The 25,588-nt window shown below is 37.7% G+C and overlaps 1 protein-coding gene across 8 annotated transcripts in view; it reads right to left on the bottom strand.

Moving 5' to 3' along the window:
• Positions 1-427: 427 nt before the first annotated feature.
• The window catches only part of LOC124230127 (guanylate-binding protein 1), a 56,866-nt gene continuing 31,705 nt past the window's right edge, over positions 428-25,588 (bottom strand). For 7 of the 8 annotated variants that reach the window (XM_046645906.1, XM_046645911.1, XM_046645910.1 and 4 more), the window contains 11 exons: positions 11,828-11,947; positions 9,944-10,152; positions 8,487-8,614; positions 7,269-7,378; positions 6,807-7,003; positions 5,957-6,199; positions 4,830-5,110; positions 3,983-4,195; positions 3,119-3,221; positions 2,693-2,886; positions 428-1,599 (listed from right to left, as the gene is read on the bottom strand). In XM_046645906.1, the coding sequence (XP_046501862.1) occupies positions 1,486-1,599; positions 2,693-2,886; positions 3,119-3,221; positions 3,983-4,195; positions 4,830-5,110; positions 5,957-6,199; positions 6,807-7,003; positions 7,269-7,378; positions 8,487-8,614; positions 9,944-10,133 (1,773 nt within the window). In that variant the 5' untranslated portion in view covers positions 10,134-10,152; positions 11,828-11,947 and the 3' untranslated portion in view covers positions 428-1,485. Of the gene's footprint in view, positions 1,600-2,692; positions 2,887-3,118; positions 3,222-3,982; positions 4,196-4,829; positions 5,111-5,956; positions 6,200-6,806; positions 7,004-7,268; positions 7,379-8,486; positions 8,615-9,943; positions 10,153-11,827; positions 11,967-25,588 lie in introns of all 8 variants that reach the window. The other variant, XM_046645908.1, reaches the window with a different exon arrangement.

Genomic DNA, 25,588 nt, shown 5'->3' on the forward strand with positions numbered 1-25,588 from the left:
TTTTCTCTCATGATGCGGTATTTTGAAACACTGCATAATATTTTCTCAATCCTAACATATACAATCGAATCCATATGTCCCTTACAGATGTAAGCAACCTAAGGCAGATGCACAGAACTTTGACCAATGTTTCTATAAAGCAAGGAGCTGCAAACTATGGCTTGTGGGTACCATCTGTTTTTGAAAATAAAGTTATATTGCAACACATCTATGCCCATCCATTTATGTTTTGTCTATGACTGCTTTTGCAGTCAACATAGCAGAGTTGAGCAGCCGAGACAGACTATATGGCCCATAAGACGATGAATAGTTACTATCTGGTCTTTTATAGAAACTCAGGCAACTATTGCTATGAAGCTAAAACCTTATTTTTCGGTGCAAACTGAAAAAGAACCCCATCAGAAATAAAAAAGCCTAGTGAAGCGTATTTTATTTCCATATTTTAATTTATTATTAAGTAAACAATTCTTAATTGCTTTAAGAAACACCAACGATTTACCCAGGACTTTTGGCAACTAGGATGAAGTCTACATATGCTGTGTAGTACCAAGAGCATTATTTTATTCGTCAAAAAAATAGTCGAAAAGATCCATATTCTCTGGGGAAAATCGGTAAGCTTTCAAGTACGACTGTTGAGAACTGGGAAAGACGGCCTAAGCTTTAGGATTATAAACAATCTAATAATTAAGTAGTTCAGTTTCCTAACGCATTATCCGTCATCATTCAAAGTCAATCTTTGTGAATTATACATTACTACAAATACAAAACGCGTAATTATCGTGTTACAATGTTTAGTCCAGTGTCAATTATTTAAAGTTCTAAAGTATCCCATTAAAGTTATAATCTGGTGAATTTAGCAAAGAGGGAAAGTTTCCTTATATAGCCCATTTGTTTATGACCCAACTCCTACTCATGCTAATGGTTTCTTCCATCTTCCTATGGAAATTCTGTAGAGATTCTAGATCGCTATATAAGATGATTGGCTTTAGCTTGGAACCCATCAGTGCAGATTATCCATTCCCAGTGCTCAGGAATCACATCACTGCTCAGACTGTACAGTCTTGGTACAATGGAAAATTATACAGCATCTTCACTAAGCAGAAGCTAGGATGGTTCTTCCTGACATTGGACTCCATTGTACACTTGACCAAACTGATGCTCAACTATGTTCCAAGACTTTTACCTAAGGCTTTGTTCTTTATCCATTTGTCTACCAGTGGTCATCTGGAAGAATAAGCTTCTCCTGAGAGGAATCAGCTCATGATAGCTCCTATGTTGGTACAGAGGTAAAATCCTTGTAACACAATTAACAATATTGTTAGAAGGTGGACATGACTTCAATTATAGCACCACATGTCTTTGCAAGTTTTTTGTGTTATAAAAATTCAAGACCTAATATTAAGTGTAGTGACATTTTTCCAAATTCTACAAGTTTGAGTTATGCCTTGGGTAAGAGTGACCAGGAGAGCTCCATTCTTTAGGTCTTTAGCTTATGACACATCTCCTTGGTTGTGCCATCCTCTTCTGGAGATTCTGTATCTCATTATGAAGTTGTCTGCTCTCATTTTGGAATCCTTCCTTTAGTAGTCGGGCCTGTTCCTACAAAGAGACAAATGGAGATAGAATAAAGTGTAGCATTAAGTAAATCTCTAATTTTATCTAGTTTCCACATTCATAGATTTTTTTAGTATTGAATTTCTTCTTGAAATTTATTCTATCCCTAGTTTTCATTGTACTTTCTCTTGGGCAGCCTAGCTCTATGATTACTTTTCCTAAATCTCTTTTAGCTAAGATAAATTTTTGGCTTAGACCTCCTGATATATTGATGAACCTAATTACTGGTCTTGATCTTTTCTCCCATTAATTTTATACAAACTTTGTGAGCAAGCTTAATCATATGTTTGGTTCCAAATCTTATCTATGCATTAAAAACCTTTTATACACACATACACACATACATACGTAATACAGAAATAAAGAATTCTCAAAATCTAATGGTTATGTGAGTCTTAGATAAGGGAATTTGATCTAAGTCTCCACAGCTTGGTGGCAGGTGTAGCAGAATATAGAGAAGGAAATCAGGGCCACAGACTGACATATGGAATTTCTGCACATAATTCCCAACTCAACACAAACTGGGAGCAGGGCCTAGAAAACAGGTAGGAGTGACAGACTGTCACGTAGATGTGAGAGTCAAGGCTTCCTTCTGATCACAAAGGTTCTCTTAGAGCTAAAGTAATACCAGGTGTCACGTAAAAGCAAAATCACTGTGGATCCCACTAAGTGGTGAAGACAGTTCAGACATCTTACCAAGCTGCGTAGCTCTATAAAAGTTATTTGATCTTTTCTGAACCTCTGTTTCTTCTCTTAAGTGATAGGGACATAGCAGTTCTTGCTTCAGGTAGTAGTAAGCAAGAGATACAGCTAAGACATTTTTATAATGCCAAGCAGACAATAGCTACCATTGATTGAAGGATACACTGATAAAGGACTGGATGTGACAAAGCTGCAAATAAAATCTTCTAATAACCAGACATAGGCAGGGGACAGGCCAGGCAGGCAGACAGAATTGAAAAGTACAAGTGGCCAGCAAAGTCCTTCTTCTGGGCTTCATGTGCCCACCGCCACTCTAAGATGTGATCAGGGAGGGTGGAGGGAAACCCAGAAACCTAAAGGCGATATAATCAAATACCTCAAGTTTAAGAGCGAGAGTCCTCTCCTGCTCTGCCAGCAGCTGGGCCCTATCTCTCTCCATCTTCTCAGTCAATTGTTTCACGTGTTCCTGATAACTCTTTTCTTTCTGTTCCATCATCTGCTGATTCTTCTTTTGCATTTCCTCCAACATTTTTGCCGCAGCCTGTGCAGATTCAGCTTTCACACGTTCCACTGTCAAGAGGAAAAGGAAGAAGAAGAATTTATGTGGGTGACCATGTTGCTTCTTTCTTCCTTGTACACTCACCTGTCATTGCTGCTACTGACTGTATATGCCCTACTCAGAAATGACTTCTGCAAGGGAGAGGCATCTTTGCTCATCTTGCTGTAGTTTAAAGATCCCAGCCAAATTATTAAAACTTTTAAGAACTTTTGAGGTTATCTAGTCTCTTGACCCACTCCTCACCTTCAATCTCCTTTTCCTTTTCTGTGAGAGTCTGGTCTGTCTGTAGAATTGCATCAATAATAGACTCCTTGGACCTCAAGTATGTCTGAAGAGTCTCTTCAGCCTAGGACCCAGAAAAGAGAGAGTTAGTAATAGGAAATGACTGTGGGCACTTATTCCTATTTGCCCACCATCTTTTCCTCTAGAAATTGCTCCTTTTGGCCCTGGTGTGCCTGGTGGTCAAGATTTCCTGTCACAGGGGTGGAAACATGCTCCAGAATGGCCAATCATGGCACCCTACTAAGGAGAATCCTTTATAAGAGATTGATATAGATATAGATAAAGATTCTTTGTTCTTTAGACCGAGGGCCCTAATTTTGGAGCTGTTGGTGCTGTGGTTCCCTATGGGGTGAGCTTGTTGGCAAATGAAGCCATTAGGGAGAAAGCAGATCAGAGAAAAGGAGGTGGAGGGACAGAAGTGTGGGGTTGAGGGGAGCAACAGAGAGACAGATGATTACATTATTTGAAATCTTGGATCTAGTGCTGCTTAAAGCCAGTTTGAAGCCTAAACTGATGAATTACCATTTTTGTTTAAGTGACCATCATTGAGTTTCTGTCCCTTACAACATGAAGATCCAGCTGTAATAGTGGATTACAGTAACAACCTGGTGATTAATCTGAGAATCCAATTTATAACTCAATTTTTAATAGAATGCACTCTCTTGGATGGGCACATAGGATATATCTGGTATAACAGGCTCCCTGTATATGTTTATTGAATGAAAGCATGAATGCTGTCAGCCCTGTAATTGCACACAGATCACACTGGTGTTTCAGGGAGGCATGTCAACAGCTTCCAAGAATCAACCAATAAATCTTGATTACCTGTATTCCCTTCCTGGGTTCCTGAAGGTACTTTTCCTTCAGCTCTTGTGTCTTCTGGATGAGGAGACGATACCCTCCTGGTTTGGAATAAATCCCCTGCTTCACGTCCTCTTCTAGAGGACTGAAAAGATCCCTAAGTAAAGCTGAGCAACGATCTGATGATGCTTTCATGTTCTGTTTACAGAAGTCATCCCGCTTTTTTTCTAGCTGGTTCTTTAATGTAAAAATAGGAAGTGAAAAGAATAGGGAAAAGATGTTAGTTTGACCTCAGAACTTCTGGAAAGGCTCCTCCAAAAAACGCATCTATGACCCCTAGGCAAACTTACAGGCACCTCAGCAGGACCATACCCTTCTTCCTGATCCTGACTTTCTACTGAAGTCCCTTTCTCCTTGGAGATGAAGTTCAGAGCAGAGATTACTAGCTTTATGCCACACTTTGGAGATAAACTTCTGCTTTGCTAATTGGACCAATGACTGCCTATGGAATAAAGGTGGCTCAACCTAAGCCTGCTTGAGATAACTAAGACTACAATTTTCTTTGCTTTCGGCTAGAATATCAAATCAATCTGATAATAGTGGGCATGTAATTTGGTTAGAAGCTCTGATTGTTACTTATATCCATTTAATTAAATTATAGGGAAGATGATTAGTTTATTCATGAGACAAAAAATGTTTTAAAACTTTGTTATGATAAAATTGGTTCTTTTTATTATGATAATAACACAGCGGTTGTCACCATTTTAGTGTCTAGTAAGAATTGCTTCTCTAAAAATGAATGTCCATTTCATTTTCTCATAATACTTTGCCTTTGGAGACCCTATCCATATAAACTTGAGAAAAAAATTACCGCCAATTCCTTTTGAAATAAATGGTCTTCATCTTTGAAAGAACTCTTGATGAAGATTTCAATGGCCTCTTTCTCACTGGCCCTGTGCAGGTCCAGCAGCTCCTGGAGGGTTTCCGTGGGCAGCTTCACCTTCTGGGTCATCTGCTGATCGTAGTGGGCAATGGCCTTTTGCACTGCAGCTGCATTCTCAATCTGGGCCAAGGCCAGGACTGCGTTCTCCATGCAGGGCAGATCCCCACTGCTGATGGCATCGAGATAGGTCAGCACCAGCTTCTCTAGACCTACAAATGGAAAACAAATAATGATGTTTGTTGTAGGTGGGGTGAGAAAATGTTCTATTGTGTGTAATTCTGATGATGTCTATTAACACTCATTTGCCTGACAGCACCAGTGTCCTCAGCATCACCCGGAAGCTTAATAGAAATGCAGACTCTCAGCCTCTCCCCCAGATCCAACTGAATTAGCTCTTTCCTTTTGACAAGATCCTCGGGTGATATGTATGCACATCAAAGGTTGAGAACCTCTGTTCTAGATAGCATAGGCCTGTGTTTATTGAATATATCCACTTTATCCCCAAGCACCATTGGGACGGGAACTGTACCTCCTTCATTTATGTCTATATGATTAGCCCTGGTCCGTGGTAAGCATTTGACCAATATTTGTGGAGCAATTCAAAAGGAGTCTCCCATTTTGTTTATTCTAGCAGAGCATTGTCCAAGAGAACTTTCTGTGATGATGGTAGTGTTGCATATGTACTGTCTAGTATGGTAGCCACTAACCACATGTAGGTATGAGCCTTGAAATATAGCTGTGTGATCAGAATTTTAAGTTTTCTTTAATTAATTTACACTTCAATATAGATAGCCACAATTTCCTGTTGGCTACCGTATTGCAGGTCCAGTTCACTAGGGCAATTTTAAGCAATAGAGCTTTTTTCTTTTGCCTTTCCTATCATTTCCTCACCCAAGAAATTTGACTAATAACGTCTATTAGACACGTTGTTGTCATCTAGAATTTAACATGATAATAGCAGTAGATTTGCATTTTTCAGAGCTGAAACTAGATAGATGTTATTCTACCTTCCTTTATTCTTAACCATGAGAGTAAAGACTGGGAAGAGGACTCACGAGATCCGTTGACCTTGATGCCTCCTGAAAGAGTTTTTGTTTTGGAATTGCTGAAGATGTAGGAACAGAAGGCTGCAGCTTGTTGCACAAATTCGGAGTCCAGCTCATCATCATGCAGTGTCTCAAGCTGGCCTAGCTTCTTCCGGTGAGTGGGCCGATCAAAGATAAAGCATTTCTTCTTTGGGAAGAACTTCCGGATACAGAGTCGGGGCAGATTAAAATTTTTATCTTTTTGACTGGTACCTGGAGGAAGATAAAAAAGGACTTTGCCTAATATAGGGGCTTGCAAACTTTGTAAACGGCCAAATAGTAAACATTTTAGGCTTTGCAGGCCAGGTCTCTTTTCCAAGTACTCGGTTCTGCTATTGTAGCATGAAAGAAGCCAATAGACAATCTATAAACACATGGGCATAGCATTATTCCAATAAAACATTATTTAGAAAGACAGCTGGCAGGCTGGATTGTCCATCATTTGCCCATGGGCTATAGTTTACCAACTCCTGGACCTGTGCACTCTTCATGTTTTAATCTATTTTTTTTTCAAGTAAATGCCCATTCTACTCCATATTCTTTGGCTAATTTTAGCATCACAAGCCCTAAGCAGGGAGTTAAAATCAATCTGATCATAGCACAGGGAAAGGTGAAAGGAAAAGAAACTTCTTAGAACAGGGAGAAGATAATTTAAAATCAAATCTGTTAATTCAGATATTAAGAAAGCATTAATTCTTTGTAATAGCCAACTGAGAAGAAATAGAAAACTATAAATATGAGAAAACTGTAAATAGAAAACGAAAAAGTGATCGTTTCTGTGCTTTGTCATTCCCATTTATCAATTCTAAGTCCTCTTTACCTTGCTTAAGCTTGAGTGAATTCTCCAGGTACTCGTCTGCTGTGATGGGTTCTCCATCTGCTTCCAAGTCTAGGGAGAAATCTCTCAGCGTCCACACAAAGTCTGGAAAGAAGCTCACAAAGTCACCTGAATCCTCACCCACATTATTATCAGATGAGGATTTTGCCCTGATTCGATCTGTCAGCTCTGTCACGTAGCTGAGTAACGGACTAAGGAAAACTGGCAGAAAAGAACAGTGTCCCCATCCCCTGTTAGTTCCACACTTTCCAAAACCTTCATTTCATCTATTCTTAACCCAGGTCTCAATTCTTCATTAGTACATGGGATCTTTCCCATGCCCTTGAATTATTTTTTATGTTTTCTCTTTTTGTGCTTGATTCACCAGGATTCAGTCAGGCAGCTGGCTTTTTAAAAGCAGTTCTCCCTCTGATTTGGTGCTGTTCTGGACCACTAAAAGGATACTGCAGTTGGTCCATGACCTGCTGGTTGATGGTTCCCATGCTGTTGTACACGAAGGTGCTGCTCAGGAGGACTGCCAGGGCAAAGATCCAGGAGTCATTCTGGTTGTCACCCTGGAAGTCAGAACACATTTGGGCTAGGAGTATGTTTCATTCTCATGGCACTTTCCAGATCAGTAGTAGTAAAAGTATGTTCATTTAATTAGAATGTTTTTTAAAAATAATGACCCAAAAGAGGAACCCTAATCTAAATGAAAATGATCATTAGTAAAGGACTCGGACTTTGAATAGTTTTCCGATTGGTATTTTTGGTTTACATTGATTTTTACTAGGCCCTCTTATGATCATTGATAGATAATTGCAAAAAAATAGTCAAGGTTGGTGGGCAGTCTAAGACCTTAAATATAATTTAATGTTAAAATTTTCTCTTATTTTTCATAGCAAAATTTTGACTTATCTAAGAGTAATAATACTTGTAGCTTTTTTTTTTTTTGATGAGGAAGACTGTCTTTGAGCTAACATCTCTGCCAGTCTCCCTCTACTTTTGTATATGGGATGTCGCCACAGCATGGCTTGAAGGGCGATGCATAGGTCTGTGTCAGAGATTGGAACCTGCAAACCTGGGACTGCCAAGGCAGAGCACGCAAACTTAACCACTACGCAACCAGGCTGGCCCCCTTGTAGCTATTTTATTGAGCAATTATTATGCACCCAATACTTCCTATTACTTATCTTATTAAATATTTAAAACAATTCTATGGGGTGAATATAGATCTATTACATCCATTTCAGAGATCAGAAAGCTGACGTTAAAGAGGTCAAATAATTTGCAAAGGCCACTGAGTTAGGGACAGAGTTCAAATTTAAACACAAAGGTATGGAGCTTCAAAACCTAAATCTTTAACTAGAGTTCTGTGCAGGCTAAGACTCGTGATATTGATTTTATTTGTACTACATTTTGCATCTGGATTAACTGGCTTAGCTTATAGCTGTTCTTAATAATTAGAATGATGTCTTCTGACCACTATGCTCTTCTGCTAGGATTCTGCCTTATGAATATTTTCCTCACCCCTGGTTGCTAAACTTAGCCTCAGGACATGTAAAGAGAAATGAAAATATATATCATGGTTAAGTACAGGCTCTTATTTACAGAAACATTAAATAGTGTAGAAAATATTCAGAGATGAGGGGCTTATTAAAAAATTGAATCCTCAATCTTTACCTTCTCTACATCTCCCAGACCCTCAGTGTCAAGCAGAACTAAGACATGGTTTGGCTTCTTGGGATGAGGCACACACCACATCCAGATTCCTTTGGTGTGAGACTGCACTGTGGAGCCCAGAGAGAAGCCTGCAAAGGGCAGTGGAGACAAGACAGGGTGGAGTTTTAATAGCAGATGGATCTGGAAGTTGAGATAAAAGTTAACATAATAAATAGTTAACATAAGTTAGGAGAGAGAACTGAAACCTCAACCAATATTAAATCTTACTTACAATCAGAGAAATAGCAAAATCAGCCTATCTGATACTTGAAAAAATTCAATACTTTTTCATGATAAAAACCATCAACAAACTAGAAATAGAAGGAAATTACCTTACCAACATAACTATCAAAAACACAGAAAATAACAAGTGTTGACAAGGATGTGGAGAAATTAGAACCCTTGTGCATTTCTGATGGAAATGTAAAATGATACAGTTGCTATGGGAAAATGGTATGGCAATTTCTAAAAAAATTAAACATAGCATTACCATATGATCCAGCAATTCCACCTCTTGGGCATATACCCCAAAGAAGTGACAGCAGAGACTTGAACAGATATTTGTACACCCATGTTCTTAACAACATTATTCATAATAGCCAAAAGGTGGCAGCAACCCAAGTGTCTATCAATGGGTGAGTGAATAAACAAATTGGTATACACATACAATTATTCAGACTTACAAATGAAAGGCATTTTGACACATACTACAACATTGATGAACCTTGAAGACATTAAGGTTAGTGAAACAAGCCAATCACAAAAGGACAAATAATGTATGGTTCCTCTTATATGAGAGTCCTGGAGTAGTCAAATTCATTGAGACAGAATGTAGAATGGTGGTTGCCAGGGGCTGGGGAGATGGAAGAATGGGGAGTTATTGTTTAATAGGCCTAGAGTTTCTGTTGGGCAAGATGAAAACTTCTGGTGATGGAAGTGGTGATGGTTGCACAACAATGTGAATTTACTTAATGCCATAGAACTGTATACTTAAAAATGGTTACAGTGGTAAATTTTGTGTTATGTATATTTTACAACAGTAAAAAAAAAGAAGAGCCAATACAGATTTAAACATTTTTTTAAATCTTAAAGATCAGTGGAAACTTGCTGTTACTGCACGAACATTTTAGTAAATATCTTGTAGTTTATTATTATGTACATTAATTATTTTTATTACTGCCTTATTTCTTCTAGGAAAGGAACAATTCATGCTTATACAAGAGGAAACTAAGGCAAAGTAGGAAGAGAGAGAAGCTGACTCTTTCAGGTCATAGTGAAAATAAGAGCATAACTGGATTGAAAGTTAGCTTTCAATATTCCTCCTCATCTCCAACTTTCTCTCCTCACATCACTGTACTTGATGTTGGCATTGTATGTGGACAGAAGGGACTCGGCAGAGCTCTGCTGGTGCCACTCACCCTTTCTCTTCCCGGCCAGCTTGTTCATCAGGTAGGATTTGCCTGTGCGGTAGAGGCCCACGATAGCCACCACCACAACAGGCTGTGTAATGGCAGACAGGATCTTCAAAGCTTCCGGATTAGCCACTAGTTGCCCTTTAGTGTTCTCGATGAGGCACACTGGGCCTGGCATGTGGACCTCTGGGGCCATGTTCAGAGTGTTCCTATGTCTGCAAGGGAAGAGATGGGATGACAGAATTTCCGGTCTAAGTACGTCAAGAACTTTCACCAGTTTACTCTTCATTCAGAAAATGGAGTCATAAAATTCCCCAACGTAGCCAAAAGTTTTGTGTGCATTCGTGAGATAGATGAGGGGAGGCATCATTTTAGAAAGTTACTAAATTATTAACAGAGTAGTCCATTGAAAAAAATGTTGGTATGACAGTGACTTATCAACATTCAACCACTTTCACAATCAAGATTTTTTATTTAATTTAGCATGGAAAAACTTTCCTTTTGGATTCTCTTTAAAAAATTTACACTAGATATTAAACAGAATAGAATAGGATTTAAAGAAATTTATTTTACATTTTGGCTATATGTTAGAAATCCAATATTGATTTATTTATTCATTAATTCTTAAAATCAATAAAGACTTACATGAATAAATGTTTCATTGTTTGGTGTATGCCCTTTGGAAAATTTCCAGATATTTTAAATGTGTGTGTGTGTGTGTTTCTGCTATTTATGCTCTTTTCACTGGAATGAGGGTCCACAGAACTCCTCACACTGCCATTCTGGAAGTGGAACCAGTATAACTTACTCTTGCAAATTTTATAAAACTATATGGCCATATGAAACATATGACTAGGGACCCTTACAGAGTTTTGGAATGGGCTCATGCAAGCAGCCCTGAAGCTTAATCTTCACTAGTTTCACAGTCAATTAGGCTCCAACTAAGTGGGGGGGGGGGGGGGGGGGGGGGGGGGTATGACTGCACACCTGCAAATACTGAATGTTGCTAAAAATCATGTGTGTTTGTTTGTGTGTGTAAGGGAACAAAAGACTAGGAAATAAGCATGACGAGATCAGGAGGCAGATCAGGAGAGCTAGAGAGGAAGTTGTTCAAAGAAAATATCTATAATTTCCAGCTCTACAATTCTAGGTTTTCTGGGATGGGGGAGAGGGAGGGGGAGGGAGAGGGAGACAGGGAGGAGGAGCTGAAATGAAAGAGGAGAGCTGTCAGACAAGTGATAAATGAAGCTAATTCTATGCTAAGGAATTCAGGGGAGAAGTTTTCAGAAGGCAGGATCAAAACTGCTTGAGAGCCCAGAGAGGTCAAGGTAAACAAAGATGTTGCCTTTAGTGGTAAAGAGGAAATTTTTAGTGAGATGCTGGGGCCCAATTGTCTTTAACAGTGTGAGATGGCTGTTTACACTGCATCTCATGTAGTATTCTTTTCTTCTCATGAAAATCATACATGTGGCCCTTTCAATTTCTTAGCTGCAGTTGGATCAGTATTGAGCAAGTTCCTTCAAAGACAACGATAATTTAATTGTGTCCCCAGTCAACACAGACAGTATCAACACAGAAAAAGACAATCCTAATGCATTTCCAGCTCTCAGTTTAGCCCCATGTCTGCTGGTGCCTAATTCAACACAAGCACAATAGTGACATCTAGGGACGTGCTGCCATCTGATAGTGCCGGGATTTCATCTGCCCTCGTGTTCCACATCAGGCTCAGCTGCAGCCCATCTTGATGCTGGTCATTTTTTAGAAAACTAACTGACCCTTATAAACCCCTCCCCACCCCTGCCTCGAGCTTATCATGGGCTCCATTTCCCAGAGCAGAGCTCCTTTAGAGCTCCAGAGAAAGCTGCTTTGGTGAGAAAATAGAGTTCTTACCTGTTTTTCTCCTCAGTTTCTGTGGAGCAGTTACTTCTCCGTGTCTCACTGGATCGCTGGACTTATATTTCAACCGTCCAATGTTGTGGGGCTTTCCGGATTTCCTTTGGAGGCCAGACACTTAGAAGAAAGGAAACTTCTGTAATGGGTTTAGGAGAATATGAAACTGAAAGCACTGAGTACAGACCAGTGATTCAACAGAAAGAATTTCCGAAATTTGTGCTAGTAGGAGGGTACGTGAGTTTCACATGATTTCTCAACTAGAATCTTTATATGCATTTTTTGAAAGAGATCTTAGAGGTCATTTGCTGTTTTAAAAAGTGTCCATTAGATGTTTAAACATAGTAGAATGTATCTTAGGACTAGGGGTCAGTTTGAGAAGCCTAGGATGAGGAAGCATCATATTAATTTTTAGATCTAATTTCCTTTAATAATGGTCACTCTCAGAGTGGATCTGGTTCCTTATTTATATGTGCAGTAAGTGAGGAAAAGGACATGTCTTACACACTACATCATAAACACCCAGCACCTGGTACTTAATACCTAGTACACAGGTAGGAGGGGGCTCCAGGTATTGCACACATGTTCCAGGCTCAGTATTGACTTCTTCACATGGGTTGGATAACCTATATCTCATAACAAACATTTCCCCATGATTTTATAGAGACTGAGGCACAGAGAGATTTACTGTCTTGTCCAAAATCATAGGACCAAAAGTAATCTGAAGCGAATCACTCTTGATCCCAAACCCTCTTGTTAAGCCTCTTGCCTATATGTTCTGCCTTTCTATGTTTGCTGAGTGAATAGCAATAGCAGAAACGGCTTTATTTCTTGATCATTTTCCAAGAGCTACATATGTTACAGGTCTAATTCAATCAGGACTACAAGTATGCAAAATAAGTGGCATTGTCTCTATTTTACCTTGAAAACGAGGCTGAGAGAGGGAGAATAGAAATTGTGAGTGTTAATATAATAATCCCTATAAATTTATTCTTTCCCCTTCAGCTTCTTTAAAAGACATAAAATTGTATAAATCACTAGTTATAGCAACAGTATAGTAAGCTTCAGGATAGTATTACTAGAATGATAACACACATATATGCACAAAAAGGGAGAAGAGAGAATAAAGTTATGGAGTTATAGAAGTAACATTTCTGTGTCTTACTGGAATTAGTTTAGCATAATTTTGAGACTGAGAAGTTATATATACAGTTAGCCCTGGAGCAACCACTAAGAAAATAATAGATCTCAATGTTCTTTCACTTTAAGACTTTGGTAAAAGAAGAGCAAACTAAATCTAAAGCAAGCAGAAGGAAGAAAATAATAAAGATTTTTGTAAATGAGAGAAAAATCAAGGAAACCAAAAGCTGATTCTTTGAAAAGACTAACAAAATTGACAAACTTTTAGCTCAACTGGTCAAGAAAAAAAAAGACAGAAGACTCAAATTAGGAATGAAATAGAGGAATTTACAGGTGACTTTACAGAAGTAAAAAAGATTGTAAGGCAATACTGTGGACAACGCATGCCAGCAAATTAGTTAGAAAAAATGCACAAATTCCTAGAAAGACACAAACTACCGAAACTGTCTCAAGAAGAAATAGCCCATCTGAATAGACTTATAACAAGTAAAGAGATTTAATTACTAATCAAAAAACCACCATCAAGAAAGGCTCAGGCCCAAATGGCTTCACTGGTGAATTCTACGAAATATTTGAAGAAGAATTAATACCAATTCCTCCCAAACTTGGCAAAAAATAGAAGAGGAAATTTAACCCAATTGCCATTGAATAACATTTGTAGGCATTAGTATGACTACATCATGTGACAACGTAGCTATTATAAAAAGTAAAAACAAAGGGCTTCATGCACTCTTTAAAAAATATTAATAAATAAGTCAAATGTGCTATGTGGAGCTCACTCCCTTTCTCATCAGAGAATAAGCTGAGCTTCTAGTACCTGAAGTTATTGAATCCTTAAGTATCTTTCCAGTTATGTTTTCTCCTTGGGTTAATCTTGTCTTGTAGAAGGAGTGTTTTAAGCACACAGCTCAACTTTTTAAAAATAACATGAGTGGGATGCCCACTTTTGGCTCTGACAAGGAAAATCTAGAATGGGTGGTGGAGGAGGGAGTTGATGGACGTCAATTATAGCCTGTGACAAGTTGCAGAGCAAAGTCTATGGCATGTTCCACTAGCTCATGTATATTAAGTCGTTTATACAATTGCAGATGGTCACCAACTTGAAGATATGGTGATGGATTGAGTTTAATGAAGGGCACAGTGATCCGAGAGGTGCAAGGGGTGAACCATTTTAGATGCATCTGGAGCACTGACTGGAATCCTCTCAGTCTCACCTCTGATCCCAGCTGTGGCTGCAGTGGGCAGTTCAAAGAAGGCCTAACTTATCTCAGGTGGGTAGCATCTTGCTTTATTAGGATGTGTAAAACCCACATCCTCACAAGAGATTACAGGGGTTATGAGATTGCAGTTTCCCGCTCAGTAACTTCCCTCTCTTGGCCTTTCTCGGACATGCTGGTCATGATCTTCGCCTAGGGCCTTTGCACTTGGTGTTTCTTCTGTGACTTATGCTGGTTCCCTAGATATCTAAGTGACCTACTCCCTTACAGCTTTAGGTGTTGCTGAAATGTCAGTTCATTGATGCTATTTTTGACCCCATGTATAAAACTGGCGTACTCCAAATTGTCAGTACTTCAAACAGTGCCTGACACATAAGCCTTCAATAAGTGTATGTTGATTGAATCAATCCAAATTGTGGAAGTGAACATGTTGGTTAAAGGTTATGCTCTATTTTTATTTTTCTTCTGAGGAACATTTGCCCTGACCTAACATCTGTTGCCAATCTTCCACTTTTTTGCTTGAGGAAGATTAGCCCTGGGCTCACATCTATTGCCGATATTCCTCTACATTATATGTGAGTAGCTGCCACAACATGGCTGCTGACAAGTGGTGTAGGTCCATGCCTGGGAACCTAACTCAGGATGCTGAAGTGGAGAGTGCCAAACTTAACCACTAGGCTATTGGGCCAGCCCCAAGGTTATGCTCTTTTTAAAAACTTTTGAGACATGTGAAATTTGCCTCTAGAAATATTTGCAGTCCCCCCCCCCCCCACTTCTCCAAGTGTCTGTAAAAGCATCTGTCCTTTCACATCCTCCCAAATAGATGGAATCATGCTTTTTAGTCTTAGCTAAACTGAGAGGTAGAAAATGACATGCTGTTTTACTAGACAATTTTTCATGACTAGTGAAAAAAGCCATATAATTATATAATTATTTTTACCACATTTTCTTCTCATAGTTTGTAGGCTTTTTTGAGGCATTGAAGCCTGGGTTAGTGTTATAATAAGTAAAATGCACTTGATGCCTACTGTATGGCAGACATTGTACTAAATTCTTTATAGTTGTTATTAATTAAACATAATTTTGCTTCTGATCTAGTTATTATTTTCATTTTACAGACCAGTAACTACAGTTTAAAGATGTTTAATGGCTTTTTCACAGCAGTTCACTGGGCCGCAAGGCCTTGACAGTTAGTTGATTTGGAATTTACTCAAATGATGTGTCAGTTTAAAAGAAGAAGGTCAAATTTAGGTTCATCTATGGCTCTGTCCTGTATTTGCAAAAGTAGACTGAAATACTCTGGCACTGTATGTCCCTCCCTTTATCCTCACTAACTATGATGCCCGATTAGTTCTTTTATAAATGAATGTCTGGGGCTGGCCCGGTGGCACAGCGGTTAAGTATGCACATTCTGCTTTGGTGGCCCAGGGTTCACTGGTTCAGATCCTGGGTGTGGACACGGCACAGCTTGGCAAGCCATGCTGTGGCAGGGGTCCCAAATATAAAGTAGAGGAAGACGGGCATGGATGTTAGCTCAGGGCCAGTCTTCCTCAGCAAAAAGAGGAGGATTGGCAGCAGTTAGCTCAGGGTTAATCTTCCTTAAAAAAAAAGAAAAGTCTCTGGCTTTCCTTGACTTTTTTTCAGGAGTAATGGATTCTGGTGTCAATTGAAGACAACTCAAAACTGGTTTTACTGAACACACGCCAGTTGAAAGTGAAAGCAGGGGCAAGCTCCTAGTTTCCCAGAAATAAGACTGGATGTTCAGAAAACAGCTACTTCCTGATTAGTAGAATGAATTGTGGGCAGTTTTTCTGCATTTTGTTTTTATATCAGCCTGCATGAAAAATTTTCTATGGACTTTTTCTTTAAGTGTTGAATATAAGGAAGCTGTATTTTTCTGACCTTCCATTTTACTTGGATTTGAAGTCTCTAGAATACTTATGTTATTCTAAAAGACAGTCACAGACCAAATTAATTTTCATGGTAGTATTATTACATTAAGTATCCATATATGTACATATATTTAGTCGTTTCAAATGTTGTCCAGAATCGTAGGTCCCAAGAAGAGACTCTGAATTTCAGAGTAGAATGTTTTTATATTAAATGCTTTTCACAGGAAGAACTCCATGCAGCATGTTCCAGGGCGCTCAGCAGCAGAGATTCATTTGTTCAGCTGGGTTCACTGAGTCATATTCAACGGAGGCAAGACTAGCAAGTTTGAAAAACAATCTGAGTATGTGTGTGTACAGAGAGCATATGTACTGTGTGCACAGCTCTGTGCTAGGAGCTGAGGGGTGTATGAGGATTAATTACACACAGTCATTGCCCTGAACATGATTTAATCTGGTGGATGAGATTGACTTGCGCGCAAATCAAAGCAAAGGAGTGGATGGGAGGGGGAAGGAGGAGCACTGATTACTGAGGTAGCTAATCTCAAGATCTTAAAATGCAAACACTTAAATCTTTTACTCATGAAGAATTTATTTTGATGTCAGTTATATGAAATGGATTGAATTTTAGTTTAAAAAAAAATAGCCTGACAGTTGTTGTTATTCAAATTTAAATTTATTTCCCAACCATCTATTCTGTTCTGTTCTCTGTCTATCCTGGTAAACTCAATATACACTTTGATTATCAGTTATATTTTGTTTTAATAACATAGTGAAGTCTTTTCCAATGCACTGTTTCGGCTCCTCTTACCAACCAACTCTTCTCAGTGAAAATCAGGATTTCTTTGTGAAGTTCCTCCAGAATTGGGATTATATTAGATATAACAGGCAAATAAAAACTGATTTATAGATACTATATTTAGTTAATTGCTTTCATTTTGGAATTTGGATTTTTGCTCTATTTATTTAAAACCCATTTTTAGTCTTTCAGTGTTATTTGTTAGTTTTCTATATTTCTATGCAAATTCAAATTATTGATTGTCTATTGTTGCATCATTTTTCCATCTTTTCTTTTTTATTCTAGTTAAGAAACATAAAATTTAACTATTTTAAGTGTACAGATTAAATACACTTAAATGTTAATTATATTCACATTGCTGTGCAATAGATCTCTAGAGATTTTTCATCTTGTAAAACTGAAACTCTTCTTATCAAATAACTTCCTTTTACCCTGTCACCCCAGCCCTTGGCAACCACCATCCTACTTTCTGTTTCTATGAGTTTAATTACCTTAGATACCTCATATAAGTGGAATTACAAAGTATTTGTCTTTTTGTAACTGGATTATTTCATTTAAAATATCTTCATGGTTAACACATGTTATAGCATGTGATAAATTTCCTTTTTTAAGGATGAGTAACAATCCCTTGTATGTATATACAGCATTTTCTGTATCCATTCATCTGTCGATAGGGATATATAGTTGCTTTTACCACTTGACTATTGTGAATACTGCTGCAATGAACATGGTGTGCAAATATCTCTTCGAGATCTTGCTTTCAGTTCTTTTGGATATATACCCAGGAGTAGAGTTTCTGGATCATATGGTAATTCTATTTTTAATTTTTTGAGGAACCATGATACAGTTTTCCATGGCAGTTGCATCATTTTTCATTCCCACCCACATTGCACAAGAGTTCCAGTTTCTCCATATCCTCACCAATATTTGTTATTTTCTATTTTTTTAAATAGCAGTCATCCTAATAGGTGTGAGGTGATATCTCATTGTAGGTTTGATTTGCATTTGTTTGATGATTAGTGATATTGAGCATCTTTTCATCTGCTCATTGGTCATTTGTATGTGTTCTTTGGAGAAATGTCTCTGCAACTCCTTTGACCATGTTTTAATAGGGTTATTTGTTTTTCATTGCTGTGAATTGTAAGAGTTCTTTATCTATTTTGAATATTTGTTCCACTATCAGATATATGATTTTCAAATATTTTCTCCTGTTATGTAGGTTGCCTTTTCACTCTTTTGGCTGTTTCCTTTGATGCAAAGAAGTTTTAAAGGTTGATGTAGTCCCATTTGTCTACTTTTGCTTTTGGTGCCATATCCAAGAAATCATTGTCAAATCAATGTCATGAAACTTTCCCTTATGTTTTCTTCTAGTTTTATAGTTATAAGTCTTATGTCTAGATCTTTAATATATTTTGAATTAATTTTTATATACATTTTAAGGATCCTACTTCATTCTTTTGTATGTGGATATTCAGTCTTCCCAAAACGATTTGTTGAAGAGAGTGTCTTTTCCCCATTGTGTGGTTGTGAAGCTTGTTGAAGATCATTTGACCATATATGTGAGGGTTTATTTCTGAGCTGTCTATATGTCTGTCTTCATGCCAGTACCGTATTGTGTTGATTACTGTAGCATTATAGTATATTTTGAAATCAGAAAGTCTGAGGCCTCCAACTTTAATCTTCTTTTTGAGGATTATTGTGGCTATTCAGGGTCCCTTGAGAGTCCATATGAATTTTAGGGTGGTTTTTTATGTTTTTTCAAAAAATGCCATTGGGATTTTGATAGGGATTGCATTGAATATGTAGATTGTGTTGGGTAGTATGAACATTTTAACAACTTTAAGTCTTATATTCCATGAACATGGGATGCCTTGCCATTTATTGGTGACTTCTTTAGCTTTTGGAAAGTTTTATAATTTTCAGTGTACAGATCTTTTGTCTTCATGGTTTAATTTTATTAATTATTTTTATAATTTATATATAATGATTCATTAATTATTTTATTCTTTTTGATACTATTGTAATGAAATTGTTTTCATAATTTCTTTTTTGGATTGCTTATTGCTAGTGTAGAGAAATGCAATTGATTTTTGTGTGTTGATTTTATATCCTGCAACCTTGTTGAATTCATTTATTAGTTCTGACATGTTTTTTTGTGAAGTCTTTAGGGTTTTCAATCACCTCATCTATAGACAGAAGTGATGTTACTTCTTCCTTTCTGATTTGGATGCCTTTCACTTATTTTCCTAATCTAATTGCTCAAGCTTGGAATTCTAGTTCCCTGTTGAATAGAAATGGCAAGAGCGGGCATTGTTGCCTTATTCCTGATCTCACAGGGAAAAGTTTCAGTTCTGCATCTTTGAGTACATTGTTAGCTGTGAGTTTTACATTTATAGCCTATATTATTTTGAGGTAGTTTCTTTCTATTCCTGTTTTATTGAATATTTTTATCATGAAAGGGTGCTGAATTTAGTCAAATGCTTTTTCTGCATCAGCCAAGATGATCATGTGGTTTTTGTCTTTTATTCTATTATGTGGTATAATACGTAGATTGACTTTCATGTGTTGAACAATCCTTTAATTCCAGGCATAATTCCCACTTTGCTGTGGTATATAGTCTTTTTAATATGCTGTTGAATTCTGTTTAATACTACTTTGTTGAGGATTTTTGCATCAACATTCATCAAGGGTACTGGTCCGTAGTTTTCTTTTTTTATAGAAGAATCATGTGCTGCATACCAACGCATTGGTCAATGGCAGACTACATATGTGATAATGGTTCCATAAGACTATAATGAAGCTGAAAAATTTCTGCTGCTCATTGCTGTCATAGCTGTTGGAACATTGCAGTGTAATGAATTACTCACATGTTTGTGGTGATGCTGGTGTAAACAAAGCTACTGTGCTCCCCGTTATATAAAAGTATAGCACATATAGGGTGGTGTCAGCATCACAGTGGAGTGAGTTGTTCCCTTTGGCACGAGGGGTGCAGCCCCCTTCCTCTCCCCTGGCCGCAGCGATCTGGGGCTAGGATCCTCACAGTGGTGTGCAAGCTTTTAAGTGGTCACTGCAAGTGGAGCAGAAATGGCAGGTGCTGTGGCTTGCGTGACTGCAAGTGGAGCAGAAACAGTGGGCACTGCAGCTACTACTACTGTGAGTGGATGTGGGGAGCAATAGGCATCCCTGTCTGTCTCCAAGTGGATAAAGCATACACACCCATCCCCCTTCCCTGGCAGTGGCCAGGTCTTTCCAGCAGTGGGGAAGAATACAAAACTTAGATTTTCCCCACTGGGGTGGGGTGGCCTGACTTGAGTTTTCAAAACACACTTGCTAGCACCAGAGACCAGAGGCTTCAAAAGCAAGCAAAAAACCCAACCTCTCCCAGCTTATCTTCTGCTCACCCCCAGCAGTGGCAGATGGAACCTGAGACCATGGGCTTCAGGAACCACAACAGAACTGGTGGCACCACCTCCATTGGAGACACTCCCAATACCAACTCCAACAGCAGCAGGTGCTGGAAACAAGTTCCTGGGCCCCTGTCAGTGACAGCAACACCTGTGAACCCAGTGTCCCTGGCAGTGGCGCAATCATGACTTCCAGGCAACCCGGGAGCAGCAGCAGGGGTGGTGCATGGCGCGGCAGCATCCGAGCACATGGAGAACCTGTGGAGAGCCAGCAGAGGAACAAGAGACCCAGGTGATCCTGGAAACTCACAGCCTGTGGGAATCCTGTGAGAATTGCTCACAGCCTGGTGACCCTGGTGGCGACAACTGAGATTGCAGTGATATCATAAGCAGCAAGGACCCAGAAACCTCAAAGGCACAAGTGGCACAAGGAGGGCACTGATGATGCCTCTAGCAGAGGCAGTAGAGATAGGAAAGTGCAGGCTCTCAAATACAACCAGAAGCAGCTCAGAACCAAAGTAACCAAAGTTGTACCCAAATAAGAATGGTGTTTACTACCACAAATATACCAGCAGAGGATCAATTCATCAAATACTATGAAGAACTACAGTTAAATGGCAGAACAGAAAGAGAATGACAACTTTCCAGAAACCAAACTTGAAGTCACAGAAGATTACAATCTGACAGAGGATTCAAAATAACTGTCATGAAGAAATTCAGCAAGTTACAAGAAAACTCAGAAAGACACTTCACTGAGCTCAGGAATAAACTTAATGAACAGGAGTACTTCACCAAAGAGATTGAAACTCTAAGAAAAACCAAACAGAAATTCTGGAGATAAAGAAAACAATTAATGAGATGAAAAATAATGTAGAAAGCATTAAAAATAGGGCAGACTATATGGAGGAGAGAATTGGTGAGCTGGAAGATAGAAACCTAGAAATGATTCAGGTCGGGGAGAGAGAACTAAGATTTTTTTTTTAAATGAGGAAATTCTTTGAGAACTATCTGACTCAATTAGGAAAAGTAATATAAGGGTAATAGGTATACCAAAAGGAGAAGAGAGAGAGAAAAAGGAGCAGAGAATTTTTCAAAGAAATAATAGCTGAGAACTTCCCAAACTTGGGGGAGGAATTGAAAATGCAAGCACATGATGCTAATAGAAGTCCTAATTACCTCAATGCAAAAAAGACCTTCTCCAAGGTGTATAATATTAAAACTGTCAAAAGCCAATGACAAAGAAAAAATATTAAGGGCAGCAAGAAAGAAGAAAATAACCTACAAAGGAACCCCCATCAGGCTTTTAGCAGATTTTTCAGTAGAAACCCTACAGGTTAGGAGAGAGTGGAATAATATATTCAAAATACTGAAAGACAAAAATTATTTTCCAAGAATACTCTACTCAGTGAAATTATCCTTCAGATATGATGGAGAAATAAAAGCCTGCCTAGTCAAACAAAAGCTGAGGGAGTTTATCACCACTAGACCTGTCTTATAAGAATTGTTGAAAGGAGCCCTCCTACCTGAAACAAAAAACCAAAGGTTTACAAAGTTTTGAGCAAGGAGGTAAATAGATAGAATCAGAAAATTGCAGCTGTCTATCAGCTATCAGCATAGGGTAGTCAACACTTAATTATAACATAAAGGGTAAAGGGAAAGAAAGTGTCAAGAATAACTATAACCACGTCAATCTGATCACAAACTCACAACACAAAAAAGAATAATCTGTGACAATAAAAACACAGAAGGGGAAGAGGAAAAGGCAGCATAGGCTAATGGAGATAAGAGACTATCAGAAAAAAGACTATCTCATCTATGAGATCTTTTATACAAGCCTCAGGGTAACCACAAAACAAAAAATCAGAGCAGAGTCACAAATCATGAATAAAGAGAAAACTGAGGAAACCATCACAGAAAACCACCAAACTCATATGGCAGACAGGGAAATATAAGGGAAAAGAAGCAATGGAAAGATAGAACACCTGGAAAAAAAAAAGAGGAAGTGGCAGTATTAAGCCTTCATATATCAATAATCACTCTAAATTTAAATGGGTTGAATTCACCAATCAAAAGACACCGAGAGGCTGCATGAATTAAAAAACAAGACTCAACAATATGCTGCCTCTAGGAAACATATATCGACTCTAAAGACAAACATAGGCTCAGAGTGAAGGGACGGAAGATGATACTCCAAGCAAATGGCAACCAAAAGAAATCAGGTGTAGTTACACGTATATCAGACAAAATAGGCTTCAGGATGAAAACAATAACAAGAGACAAAGATAGACATTATATAACAATATAAGGTACATTCCACCAGGAAGACATAACACATTAATTCATATGCACCTAACACAAGAACACGAAAGTATATAAAGCAACTATTAACAGACCTACAGGGAAAAATTGACAGGAGCAGAATAATTTTTGGGGACCTTAAACCCCACTTACATCAATGGATAGATCATCCAGACAGAAAGTCATAAGGAAAGAGTGGCCTTAAATGAAATACTAAGCCAGATGAACTTAATAGACATATGTAGAATACGTCATCCCCAAAGAGCAGAATCTACACTATTCTAAAGTGCACATAGAATATTCTCAAAGATAGACCATAAGATGGGAAACAAAGCAAACCTCAGTAAATTTAAGAAGACTGAAATCATATCAAGCATCTTTTCTGACCACAGTGCTATGAAGCCAGAAATCAACTACAAGAAAAATCTTGGAAAGTCACAAATACCTGGAGACTAAACAACATGCTACTGAAAAACCATTGGATTGATCAAGAAATAAAAATAGAAACCAAGACAATATTTAGAGACAAATGAAAATGAAAACACAACACAGCAAGTCTTAGAGGATCCAGCAAAAGTGGTACTAAGGGGGAAGTTTATAGCAGTACAGGCCTACCTGAAGAAACAAGAAGAATCTCAAATAAGCAATCTTACACTATACCTAAAAGAACTAGAAAAAGAAGAAAAAGAAAAGCCCAAAGTCAACAGAAGGAAGGAAATAATAAAACTCAGAGTAGAAATATATGTAATAGGGATTAAAAAAATTAGAAAGAATCAATGAAACTAAGAGCTCACCCTTTGAGAAGATAAACAAAATTGATAAACCCTCAGCCAGAATCAATAAGAAAAAAGAGAAGACTCAAGTACATAAAATAAGAAATGAAAGAGGAGAAATTACAGTGGATACCAGAGAAATGCAAAGGATTATAAGAGAATACTATGAAAAGTTACTTGCCAACAAATTGGATAACCTAGAAGAAATGGATGAATTCTTAGACTCATACAACCTCCCAAAACTGAATCAAGAAATAGAAAACAGAATAGACCAATCAGAAGTAAAGAGATTGAAATAGTAATAGTAAAACTTCTCAAAAAACAAAAGTCGAGGACCAGACAGCTTCTCTGGTGCATTTTACCAAACATTCAAAGAAGATTTAATATGTATCTTTCTCAAACTCTTCCAAAAAATTGAAGAGGAAAGGATGCTTCCTAACTCATTCTGACATCAAAATCAGACAAGGACAACTCAAAAAAGAAAAATTACAGGCCAATATAGCTAATGAACAGAGATGCAAAAGTCTTCAACAAAATATCAGCAAATCAAAAACAATACATTAAAAAGATCATGTGCCATGATCAAGTGGGATTTATTCCAGGAATGCAGGGATGGTTCAAGATTCACAAATCAATCAATGTGATACACAACATTAATAAAATAAAGAATAAAAGTCATATGATCATGTCAACAAATGCAGAGAAAGTATTTGATAGGATCCAACATCCATTTATGATAAAAACTCTCAATAAAATGAGTATAGAAGGAATGTATATCAATCTAAATAAAGGCCATATATGACAAACCCACAGCCAACATCAAATGCAATGTTGAAAAATTGAAAGCTATTCCTCTGAGAACAGCAACAAGACAACGATGCCCACACTTACCACTCTGATTCAACATAGTACTGGAAGTCCTACCCAGAGAAATTAGGCAAGAAAAAGAAATAAAAGGGATCCAAACTGGGAAGGAAAAAGTAAAATTTTCTCTATTTGTGGATGACATGAGTCTATATATGGAAAACCCTAAAGAATTCACCAAAAAACTAGTAGAAATAATCAATGTCTACAGTAAAGTTGCAAGGTATGAAACCAACATACAAAAATTGTTCGCATTTCTATACACTAACAATGAACTAGCAGAACGAGAAATCAAGACTACGATCCCATTTACAATCATAAACAAAAGACTAAGATATCTAGGAATAAATTTAACCAAGGAAATGAAAGACATATACATTGAAAACTATAAGACATTACTGAATGAAATTGAAGATGACATAAAGCAATGGAATTATATTTTGTGCTCTTGGATTGGAAGAATAAAGATAGTGAAAAAGTCCATTTTACCTAAAGCAACCTATATATTCAATGCAATCCCAATGAGAATCCCATTGGCATTTTTCAGGGAAATAGAACAAGGAAGCCTACAATTTATATGGAACAGCAAAAGACCTTGAATAGCCAAAGCAATCCTGAGAAAAAAGTACAAAGTTGGAGGTATCACAGTCCCTGAATTCCAAATATACTACAGAGCTATAGTAATCAAAACAACATGGTACTGGCAGAAAAACAGACACACAGATCAATGGTACAGAATTGAGAGCCCAGAAATAAAATCACACATCTGTGAACAGCTAATCTTTGACAAAGGAGCCAAGAATTTACAATGGAGAAAGGAAAGTCTCTTCAATAAATGGTGTTGGGAAAACTTGGTTACCATGTGCAAAAGAATGAAAGTAGACCATTATCTTATACCATACACAAAAATTAACTCAAAATGGATTAAAGGTTTGAATGTAAGACCTGAAACCATAAAACTCTTAGAAGAAAATATAGGCAGTACACTTTTTGACATCAGTCTTAGCACTATCTTTTTGAATATCATATCTAATCAGGCAAGGGAAATAAGAAAAGATAAACAAGTGGGACTACATCAGATTAAAAAACTCCTGCACAGCAAAGAAAATCATCAACAAAATGGAAAAATAACCCACTAACTGGAAGAAAATATTTGCAAATCATATATTTGACAAGGAGTTAATTTCCACAACATATGAAGAACTCATACAACTCAACAACAACAAAATGAACAACTCAATCAAAAAAAGGGGAGAGGATATGAACAGACATTTTTCCAAAGAAGATATACAGATGCTCAAGAGACACATGAACAGATGTTCAACATCACTAATTATTAGGGAAATCCAAATCAAAATTACAATAGGATATTACCTC

This window comes from Equus quagga, chromosome 18 (genome assembly GCF_021613505.1).
Source record: "Equus quagga isolate Etosha38 chromosome 18, UCLA_HA_Equagga_1.0, whole genome shotgun sequence".
Classification (NCBI taxonomy): Eukaryota; Metazoa; Chordata; class Mammalia; order Perissodactyla; family Equidae; genus Equus; species Equus quagga.